Here is a 12,292-nt window from a genome sequence, read left to right as displayed (position 1 = left end):
CACTGACTAAATCCTGCTCTTAAAATGCTTTACGGTTACAAGTAACAATTACGTTGTTAATAGAAGCAAAGATTTGTAAAATATCAAAATTTGAGGTATTCCAGTTTTCGAATTTAGTTCTCTGCTAATTTGAAGAGTAAGTGTGTAACTAATGTATGCTAGCATTCGGCTTTATTATATTGATGTACAAGTATGTAAGTTAGTACTACGCGGCGTATGAGCAACTAAAAGAAGTTTAGAATATGCATTCCAGGTCAAGGTATGAGTAGCTACTTATACTTACATCCATACGAGTACTCGAGTACATCAAAGCGTACCTGCCACTTTTCACTGGCGTACAATGCAAACTTTGACTTCCTGCTTATAAGCAGTGACGCCAGCGCCACATCCACGCTACTCCTCTTCGTATTCGATATTTTCGTATTTGATATCTCTATCAGCTGTCAAACGGAGCTAATAAATTTGCTTTGACGCATAAAGTAACCGGAAATTACCGGCATGCAACGTTGATTTGTTCATACTGGCAGCGCACTGACATATACGCTGCCACACAAATGTCGGTAGCGACTCGAACGAACGAAACAATTGGCTTTGAATGCCTCAACTGCTGTTGTTGATATGCCGGCAGTATTAATAGCTATAGAAATATACACATGTGGAAAGTGGTTTTATATGCACGTGTATGTTTATTTCACCTTTTATTTTGATTGGCAGTCATTACATCTATTTTATAAAGCGAGGTCATGTTTAGCTGGTAATATAAATTAGATCAAATTAATAATATGCTTGCCGGAAAACAACGACGCGTTATAATAACGTGAGAGTTCTTGATTGTAGGGCAAATACTGCGGGAGGAAAAATACTTACACCGTATTTTTGTTAAATATTCAGAAAATATTTTCAACATTTTTGTAGAGATGATTTTTTCCACACTTCGATGCTTTTACGGGTATATTGTGAATATGAGAAAGATCTATACAAAAAATAAACGTTGCTTAAATGAGCTAAGTCGCAGTAAATACTATGTACACCACGGCAAACTGACAACTGAGAACACTCACAGAATGTCACGCCACACGACGAGATCACCACACTCCACACCTGGGAACACCACGCACGATAACACAGAACATTTAATTAACAAAAAGTTTAAAACTCAAGGTCAAGATTACTATATTCGGCATAAGTCAAGAATAGTTATACACAGAGACACAATCTTTTTTTTTAATGAAGCGACTGTTAATTTTAAAAAAGGGGTGTGTGCTTCTCAAATAAGTTGGGAATCAATTCATTCACCCATTATGGGGTTCAATATTTTGAAACTTAGTGGAAATGAATTGCACTGCTCAACAATTTTAGAAATAAATTTAATATAATGCGATATCGTATGTGAATAAAGTTTTTAATATTTGGGTAACCTTTTTGAGATTAACCAAATTGATGAGTTAAATTTAGCAGATCAGCTCTATATTAAGCAGCTAATTTTCTTTGCTAAAAGTTATATTCGGCTGAACGAAGCATTGAATTTTTCTTTCGCTTTATATTAATAAGCTGACAATTGACAGCTAAATATTTAGATTTGATGCATTTCGTTGTGCAGACAAATTTCCGCTGTTCTTGGAGGATATTCTTCAAATTACTTCATGGCATTTCCTTAGTTAACGGTAAACTTTAAAATATCCATTGCCAAATGCCAAATGCATTGCCGTCGTGTCACTTTACCGTCTGCTATTGGCATTGTCAATTTCCGATCGCTGCCATCTAAATGAACATCGAAACGACAAATTGAAGTTATCAATTGGAAGCTGCGAGCCGCCGGAAGGTATGCAAAGTTTTATGAAGAATTTACGCTCTCTGCTACGAAACGCAGAGCGAACGTTCGACAGAAGTTGACAACTTGTCTCTGCTCGCTGTCAGTTAGTTTGTGCAACATTATCAGCGCATTATTGTGTAAGTTAAATATGCTCACCCACACACACACATACCGCCTCACAGAAAATAAAGTAATATGACATTGAAATTATTACGATTGTAGCCTGTAGCGTGCACACAGTTGACGCCACTCAAAACAAGAGCACAGAAGAGTACAGACTAGATAAAAGGTATTGCAGGGTATATTTGCTCTCAGACGGAGGTATACCTGTGGGTATTTACAGCAAGTGTCAAGCAACGTGACTAAATACCAAATTTCTGACATGGCTCAAAGGCCAGCTGTGCATTCTATATACATATATAAGGAGTTGCCTTTTTTAATTGGATGCAAAAATATCAAATAAAATGATTGAAAAATATTATATCATACGAGAGTACAGTGCGAGTCTCTACTTTAGTTGTAACGGTAATGAAAGTGTCAACTGCGGCAACTTGCAGTACTCCAAGCATTACAAATGCCAGAAACGACACACCACAGACACGTGTTTGACCTCTACGATAATACTCTTATGTATATGGTACGTTGGCAAATTGTATTGCTATTCGTGGAGAAGCTTGCCACCTAGTTACAATAGTCTCTTACGTTTTCGACAATTGGTTTACTTTTCGTTCAAAGCATCCACATTTATATCTATCATATTTCCTTAGTCTCGGTGCAGTCGTTTTGGAAGCAAAGTTACCTTCAGCACCGAGACAGTATCCATATTCGAACACCTTGACCTGCTCCACTCGCCCTCTGCCGTTCAGCAGCTTTTGCTCATTTCATGCACTTTGCACAATTACATTTGCAGAATTATGGAGGGATCTGCCGAGCATTGTCTGCCAAGCAGCGACCAGTGGTCAGAAACCGCCATGAGTGAGTATGCGTGTAATGCCTGTGTATTATATATTTGGGAGCTGCTGCGAAGTCAGCAACAACAAGCACTTTGCCGTAGCCACGAACACTTTCTACATTTCAACAAACTCCACTCACTGATTGCTGCTGCGGTTATTCGCCCTTTTGACCCTTATTTGTTCTATGTTTTAGTGCTCTTAAGTACCATATACACACGTGGAAACAAACTCTTATATGTGTGTTGGTATGCAAAGGCACCAGCGTTATATAATATTCGCCTGTATTACTTTGGTCGTTCGCCCTATCAACTATTACTCCTTTGGCTTGCTTGATCCTTTTATTTTCATTTTAAGTTCTCTTTTGTGTCAGTCGTTATTTGGCGTTACATGTTTGTGGCTTCGGTTCAGTCGGTTGGTGGCTGGGTTGGAGTCAAGCGAAATAATCGCTTTTGTTAAAATTTTTGTACATTACTCCTTTCCTCACTTTCCGTTCACGGATCGGCTATCGTTGACATTTGCTTTGTCAAAAGGTGGCAAAGTGTAAAATTGCATTTCATTGTCTGCGTATGTGTTTCTTTTATGAAACTCGGGAAGTATATAATGAGGAATAAAAAAAAATTGGAAAATTTTGTGGAATCAGCGTGCGGCTTTTATATAGGTATTGGATATTTTTTTAATATAACGGTCAAGCAGAGAGAAGAGAAGAAGTAAATTGTTAAACAATAGTTTAATGATTTTCTGCAAGGACACCATCACACTTTGACGCTACTAAAACAAAAAAAATAATACATAGTATAAAGTTTAATTTTATTACTTTCTTTAGGAGATAAAAAGTTGTTTGCTTGTTTTTTATGTACCGAAAAAGGTCTTAGTGGTTAATTATATGACGTGGGAACAAAGAAATTCCTTAACATTGCAACTTACTGCTCTACGTTCACTTTTTTATTGATAAGGGTATTCGTAGAGAATTGGTATGGTTCTCTAGATTCTCCTATCGGTAAAACTGGTTGAAATCAAATAAAATTGTCAGTGCACTTACATTTAAGGTTAGTTATTTAGATGCCCATTCTAAGAACTTCTTCTCGAGTAATTCGTTAGAAAACCTAGCATGACGTTGGGCCGCTTTCAAGTAGATAAGCTATAAAAAGATGTACTCCATTTTTGTGTTTCCAAGATGCCTTATATCGAACGGCTTATGGTTGGTTGATTGTTCTTATTTTACCGAACTTCGGCGCTCACTTTTAATATTGGGAAAGTTGTTATTCCCATATGGTTGAGATAAAAGTATGTTTATCAAAAGTAAAAATTTTAGTAGCATTAATGCTGTCTACTAGAGTATCAAAATTGTACATAAATTACAGGAAAAGCCATTTTTTGTGTTGTTTTTTTTTTTTTTTGATTTGTTTACTTTTTATGTTGTTTTTCACACATAAATAATTTGTGTAAAATTGTTCGCATTCATCTCGTCTATCACCTCACATATTTTGTCATCACATAGCCCCGTAGTAGTTTGCCACCAAAAATATAAGAATTATTATATGTACTTACATCATACGTATTAGAACACACACGATATGTGGACGGGTATAGGTGTAGATATGTATTTATTTGATTCTGCGGAATGTATGCCATTTTTCTTTTGCTTGATTTTGTAACGAACCACTTCAATGATTTCTCTTCGAGCAAATCGTTCACTGTTCACTAGAATGGACATTCACGGTTCCACTACGTGCCCTGTAGTGAAGTCAGTTTTATAAATGCTTAAATACTGTTGATTACTCGAAACAGCAAATCCTTCCTGAACCAGTAAAACATTATAACATTGGAGAAAAATGCAGCAAAATTGTGTTTCGTATTTATTGGAAATACAGTGATGGGCAAACTCAAACTCCATGCTTTTTAACTGATCGGAACGGCGTTCCTGCAGGGCAAACGAGTGCGCTCGGGTAAACATAGACATCGCAAATTATGTTAATTTTTTCGCTGGCATTGGCATTTTCGTTGCTGTCTGCTGCTGGCAAGTGGGCTTATTCCAACGAAAAGCATATATACACCTGGAGTAGATGTTGCACGCCCGTCCATATTTTTTGCTCCACAGCTGGCCGAGACACAAGCACTCAGCCGCTGCTGCGTTCCAGATTTTTGGCAGTCAGCTTTACAAGCACATACATGTCTGTATATGATACATGCCTTGGAGCATAAATATCTACACACTGACATGTGCACAAGTATTCGCACATCAATTTTCATTTGAGCTCTTGTGAGTGTATGTGTCTGCATTTAACCGCAAGTACACCCGTGATGAAAAGCGGCAGTTTTGTGCACTTTTACTGTGGGTAATAAATTAAACCGCAGGGCGTTTGAGCTCACATGCCATTCACGGCATGTCCTTGTACCGTGCAACTGCACACCCACGGCCAGGCTACAGTGAGCCACACACCTTCTTAAACTCGCATTTGCTCACAAAGATCTACGCCTTCGTGTTTTAGATTTCGCACGTGTAAGGCAATTGTCAAAATTGCGTCAACACGCAGTATATTAGGGTGGATTCGTGTCGAGGAGATGGGGGGGTGGTATATTAAATGCGGATTTTATGGAAATTGAATTTATTAAAGATTGTCTTTGATGGCGATACAAACACACATGTATATACCATACACATGATGTGCAGTAGTATACATGCGAATGAATAATTACAGCAATTTTTATGGAGTTAGCATTATTATTTATTAACGATTGCCATACCTGAAGATAAAGCTTGCGTAACCAGGCATAATTTGGACGGAAGTTTTGACATATATCTAGGTATATATACGTTTATGATTTATATATTAAAATAGCTTAAGTTATGGGAAATACTTAAGGTTTTCAGCAGCGTACTTAGTTTATCTCAAACATTAAAATAACAAAGATAAACGACACATCCAAATGTTTATTGGTGTTTAAGTCGCTCACCGCACTTTGCAATATATCAATCACACTCTCACTTAATATTGACATATAATGAAAAATGGCCGTGTAAACAATATAGTTTAATATCGAAAATATAGTTAATATTATTTTACATAATAGAAGTAAACTAAAGATTGCCGGTGTCCGTAGCGAATATCTGCAGAAATGTGTGCGAGATCATATTTTATCGAGGGAAATGACGAATGTGCTTGCGGCAGCCGTGAGCGAATGAGTCGACGAGCAGGATCTCTATAGTTCAAGTAAGCGCCGTCTGCTCTGGGGATCAGCCTTTTTACTGGTTGGAGGTGTGGTACTATCGCGTGGACTGCCATCAGGTGCGGTGTTGTAATGTGACGTGTAAGCGAGTGTGGTGTAGTCGTCAGTGATGGTCTGAGGTGAAGTGTTCCCAGGTGTGGTGAATTAATGCATTATAATAGGATATGCCAGTCTTCTGCCGGGTAGAATGATGTAAATACGTGGTGATGGTTTATACAACAAACTGAGCTTGCACTCATGTAGCGAAATAGAAATGTTGCAAAATGATGCTATCGATTACACAATAGTTATGCATGTGACTTTCTATCAGCTTTCGACAGCTTAAGCTTTGAATATATTTACAATATTGGTATTATGCATTCATATAGCAAATGGAAATTAGGATGTTATGACTACCGTTAATTTGAAATAATCAAACGTTAAGCTGCTCTTAAACAGCCGTGGACATTGATGGCAGGTGCATTGCAGTAAAGTGCGCTCGAAATTCTTTCCGACTCCAACTGCATTCCCGAAATTTACTTCATTGCGTCGCACAGGCTACTTCTTGCGGTTTTTTCTCTGCACACATACGGACGGGGGATGTGTGCATCCGGAGGTCCGTCAGGCTACCGCACCACTGTAGTGTTTTTAGGCAGAAATTAAGGTAGCGATAGACGTATTGCTGGGAAGCGCCGCCTCTTTCAGGGACTTCGTCAGCAGAGTGGCAATAGTAGCTCGCTAACTGTACGCTCAAAGCTAGTCAAGAAGTGTCTGTCCTCACTAGAAATAGAACCGAGCTACATCATCGTCAGACTCGTTTGCGTTCCTGATCATAGCAGAGTCGCTGGCAACTGCAAAGTCACATCGGAATGGAACCGAGTTGGATCTCCATTGGCGTCTTACATTCTAGCACTGGCGTTCGCTTAGCGATGCGACTGCAAGATCCTCTTTGCTCTTAGTAAAGTTCAAAATCCGCAATCATAGCGGATCTTACTTACTTGGTCCAATAGGCATTCATGCGGTAAGTTCATAAATCTTGTCGAAAGTTAGTTGCCAAAGTTGTATACAAAGGGTGAGGTGGAAACATCCTGGCACTTTCTCCTCCATTGTCCAGTCTTTACAATATGAGGTTGAAACATCTCGGCAGTCTTACCTGCGGCAAACCGGGAGATAGCCGAAACTGACAGTAACTCAACAAATTTGTGATACGCTCACAGCGCCTTGCTGTTTTAAAAAGGTCTTATGATCTATTATATACAAGTTTTAGGTACGGACTAGCGTTGTGAGCTGCCCAAGTGATATCCCTGTTAAAATTGATCTCTTAACCTAAGTAGATGTTCTTTAATTAGACGATATTAAAATTTAAAATTTTTATATTATTTTTACTCATATATTTCGATATTATAACCAAATTAATGATAACATTCGTTTAGAAATAGAATTGCTAATTCCCTTAGCTACACACTCGTGAATTTCATTGACTGGTTTGAATGCGTAATCATTAAAGTGTCAATAATCTAACTTTCAATGCATAAATTCGATTGTGTCCACTTCTAATATTGCGCTTTTATCGAAAACGACACATCTTCCAAGCCGCTGCTTTTCTATAAATTTTCTTTACTTTAACTGCAAATTACCCAATTCCGTAAGTGTAACAAAAGCACTTAGCCCCATCTGCATAGATGCTACATAAGATAGTAATACGCACTTACATCGCAAGCAAAAGCAAATGGGACAGGAATACCGCTGTGAATGAGCTCAAATCCCCTCGAAATTGCACAACATCTTGACATTCCATTTACCTTAACTCGATTCGATTTGACTTCACTAAATTCAACTCAACTCGACTCAGCTTCGCTTGAGTGCGATGCGTTTCATATGACATCTGAAGTTAGCGGTTGAGCATTGCAGTGAATTCCTTTATTTGCACCTAAATGAACAGTTAAAGTAAATGCAATTTGCGCGTATGTGCCACCTGTTAGTAGAGCTGATGTTGAGGATGATTTGCAAGTAAGTGCAGATGGCAACGTATTGTTTTGCTGTATGTGTTAGGGTAGCACTTTCTAGGATTGATAATTACTTCCTCTACTCCTAATGCTGGTGGCATCACCTGCCTCATTAATGTCAAATAGAGCACCGGAACACACAGCCGAGCTTGCAAGCTTGTTATGTAAGCTTATACATATGTGGCGTCATATGTACTATGGTATGTGAATAAATATGAATTTACATATCCCTGCACAAATAGAGATTGCAGCATCTCGGGAGTGCGCAACAATAGCATATCAAGTGAAAATTTACACACAACCTTATGTTTTAAGACGTTTGGACGCCTTGCTCTGTTGACTGTTATCTAACCACATTTACAAAATTATTCACTATACTATATATGTATGTGTGTGAGTGCTTGGTGTTGCAGTCGCAAATCTCTTGTTGCTTGCCACAAGCCCTAACGGCAGCGCATACACACATGCGTTTTTGTTAGTTTGCTTTGCTCATTCATTTGCGTGTATGTGTGTTTGCTTTTGTTGCTTATTTTCGGCAAACAGGAGATTTCGGTTTGCGCATTTACTGCTCATTCTGAAAGGATCAAGCACAACCGACACCATCAGCTCCTATTCCACCGTCAATGCGATTTCCTCAAAGAGCCGTAATGCCGTCACCGTAATCGTTTTTTTCGCTTCAACGCAATCAATTGGCAATTTAAATGCAAAGGAGAATTGAGACGACAAAAAATGATAATAATCGTCAATTCGACATTAATATCCCCACGCACGTAGCGACTGTGATTATGCGATTGAGATGGTAAATCGAAAAAGGACCACTGCTTGGCGCGACGTATGGGGGGAAGTTGTCTTCATTGATGATTTCTTTCACGTTTTTTTTTGGTAGAAATGTTCACAGATTTCTTAGATTTGTATGCCTAAAATGAAGTCACCGAAATGCGGTGTCAATTAATGGAAATTGTAATTATTTTTGTTTACTTTCACTCGATTCCGTTATTGCTTTTATTTATTTACTTATGAGTCCGCAGATAATTATTTTGGACCACAATATTGCAGCTGTTTCATATACTTGTTTATGAAATTCCCTCAACATGTTGCAAAGGTTAAATAGTTTGGTTCGCCTGACGAATATTTGCAACAACTTAAATTAATCGATATACTTATATACATACTAAATCAAAGCGGTCAAGAGGGCGAGGCGAATTAATTTTCAGTTATTTAGCTTTCCGGCCGCTTGCCCATTCTTGATGGCTGCCATAGTTGCCATATTTAAATTTCAAATAGTACGAATATGGCGTTTTTTGACATAAAAGCTCAACATTTTTTTAATGTTTTTCAGCTTGTAACTATTTAGCAAAATAAAAAAAAACCTAACCTAAATAGCCTTCAAACATTTAAAATCATTACAGTTACAACACTAAAAATCAATTACAAAATTTTTTGGTTCATAACGAAACTGCACATTAATTAGCCTCTTTAAACTTAAAAATAATAATAAAATTTACATCGTTACATTACAATTAATACCACCACAACAAATTTCTCTTTCTAAACCGTTTTTATATGATCAGGTCCAAACGGTGTCGGCTTTTGCTTTTTAAAAATATTCATAGCGCTGAATAACTTAACTTGAATTCCGATGTGGATTCACGATCCACGATCTACACTCGCCAAAGTTTAATAATTTGTAAGAAATACAAAGACTGTTATTATATATATATATATAGTATATACTAGTGTCAATATTTCAAATTATTTTAGCTCATTCAATTTCTGTTCAAGCTTCAATTATTTGAAGTTTGTTGCTCAAATGCTACTAGGCATTCTGCTATGAGAGCTGCTAGCTATCAAGAATAATCGCAAAAATTAACAAAGAGCGAAATAGCGAAAAAATAAAAAATCGAAACACTACCAGAAATTAGCAAGAAAATAGCAAAATGTTTTTAATGATCACATAATATCAAAACCTGAAAATAATCATAAAAATTTTTATTTTTATTATTCAAAACTATAAAATGAACAAAATTCAAGTAAGTTCGTCAAATATTGCTAATTACATAATACACACATATGTTTTAATTGTTCTTATTTCGTGGGGCAGTAGCTCTCTTTTCTTCTTAGGCTCTCACTTTGTGCTCTCGTCTGAAAGTTTTTGAGCACAAATTTGACTAGCTAGTGACAGCTATCACTTAAGAAACAAACCTACTATCTTTGAGTTGAAAAAAGGATTAAACGAACACTAGTGACTAAAAAAAATTTTTTTGCGTTTTAATTTTCAAAGTAGGCAACTACGATTACCCAATAGAACGAAATTTCAATATACAATAAATCCCAATGAAGTCAAGCGAACTTCTATTCAAGACCATATATTAGCTTAGTGTTAAAAAATGCATAAAGTATATTGTATCGTTTATATAAAATGCTGAAAAGTTTACAAAGGATAGGTAGACCGATAAAAATTTAGCATATAATAATATTGTTGGGTTCAATACTTTGCAAGTTCTTCCTCCTAGCTAACTACCTGAGCCTCAACCATAACTACAAGTACTTGCTTAACAGTGTATCCTAATTTGATTAGTGCCCAGCTAATTTCTTACGCCTTTGTATCACTTTATTTTCAGTATCCACTGTGGCCGTAGAAGCCGTGCTGGGACGCACCGCAACGCTGCCATGTGACATTGAGCCGGAAGCGAAGGATGACAGAGTTTATATGGTATTGTGGTTTCGTGAGAGCGCGGGCAAACCACTTTACAGGTGAGTGGAAGAACTGAGGCGCAAAAATTGGCGTTGAAAAAATAATATACCCAGTGTATGTATGTATTTCTGTGTGCATGTATGAAGAATGAGTGAAAAACGTAATGAAGGCAGCTAACTGTATGCAACAAGCGGCATGACGCAAAACCGAGCAGCATCCTACGGGTGAACAGAACAATTGCAGCGTGGAGCGCACAAAACGGTAGGCAAAATGGTGGAACTGGAGAGCGGCGGGGCGCAGTGGGTAGGAATAATAGCAGCACAAGTGGAATTTAATTGGATGCGGCTGTCAGCTGGTGGCTGTCAGGCGGCAGCCAGTAGAGTGTGGCAAATAAAGCTGCACGAATGGACTCAGTCATGTATGACTTAGAGGATTATTGCGCCCACACTCACTGACATATACCATACATCTATACATATGTATGTATATATTCGCACACAGATTTAGACGCTCTCAAAGCCAAGCACATTTTCGCACGTCTAAACTAGGGTTTCAGTGCGATGCAAAAATAACTGCCGTTTTTTGCAGTTGATGCTGCTGATTTTATTCTTTCGTCATTACTGCACACGAATGCCCGTGTAAGTATGTGTGTGTGGCTGCATCGAAATACATGCAAAATTAGCTGCCGTTGTTAGTAATTGTACGCGTTGTTTTCTAATGGAAGCGAATGCGGGCGCCACATTTTTTATTTAAGCCGTTTTTTGTGCGAACGATTTGGGAATTTGCACAATTTCATTCAGTCGAGTTTATCCTGTGCCGATCTATAAATGCCGAACGTATTGGGTTCATTTTTTTCAAGCGCCTCTAAGTGTTTTTCGCATGCACAAGGGAAATGGCGCAACGATGTATGTATGTATGTATATGCAAGTGCATGAATATTTCACAGCTAATCATAAATGCGTATTTGCACACGCGCTTGTAGTTCGTTGCAAAAACCAATGCTTGAGTGAACACATATCAAAGTCATTCGTATATGCTTACGCGGCCGCGAATTGTGGATGATAGAATTATAGGATTATTGGATGCGTCTTAATTGAGTCCGATTTTACATAACATATTAGTTTGAATATTAAACAAGGACAAATTATCGGGACACTCTCATGCACCACATATTGAACTTGAACCAAAAAACTAGAACTTTGCATGTTATAAGTATTTTGACTAAAAAGAGAGAATTTAGTTCCTAACGAAAAATTTATCATTCTTATTATACCCTGAGCCGAGTATATTAAGTTTGCCACGAAGTTTGTAATACACAGAAGGAAGCGTCGAATACCCTGTAAACTATATATACATACATATAGATGATCAGCTTGATGAACTGATTCGATTTAACCATGTCCGTCGGTCTGTATATACGCGAAATAGTCCTTCAGTTTCCGAGATATCCACCAAAAATTTCGCACACGTACTTTTCTCGCTAAAAAGCTGCTTAATTGTTGGAACCGCTAATATCGGACCTCGATAGCATATAGCTGCCATACAAACTGAGCAATTCAATTCAATTTTCATAAGACTCGGTTGAGAACTTTCCGAGTTATCTTGCACGCCTTAATAT

General features: G+C 37.7%; 1 protein-coding gene across 2 annotated transcripts in view; it reads left to right on the top strand.

Annotated features, from left to right (window-relative positions):
- side-III (sidestep III) overlaps positions 1-12,292 on the top strand; it is a 183,812-nt gene that overhangs the window by 103,813 nt on the left and 67,707 nt on the right. For both annotated transcript variants that reach the window (XM_036357354.2, XM_036357353.2), the window contains exon 3: positions 10,601-10,733. In XM_036357354.2, the coding sequence (XP_036213247.2) occupies positions 10,601-10,733 (133 nt within the window). The remainder of the gene's footprint in view (positions 1-10,600; positions 10,734-12,292) is intronic.

The sequence above is a fragment of the Bactrocera oleae genome, chromosome 2 (genome assembly GCF_042242935.1).
Source record: "Bactrocera oleae isolate idBacOlea1 chromosome 2, idBacOlea1, whole genome shotgun sequence".
In the NCBI taxonomy this organism is placed as follows: Eukaryota; Metazoa; Arthropoda; class Insecta; order Diptera; family Tephritidae; genus Bactrocera; species Bactrocera oleae.
Note: the sequence above shows the minus strand (reverse complement) of the source record. Positions and strands in the feature narration are given on the sequence as shown.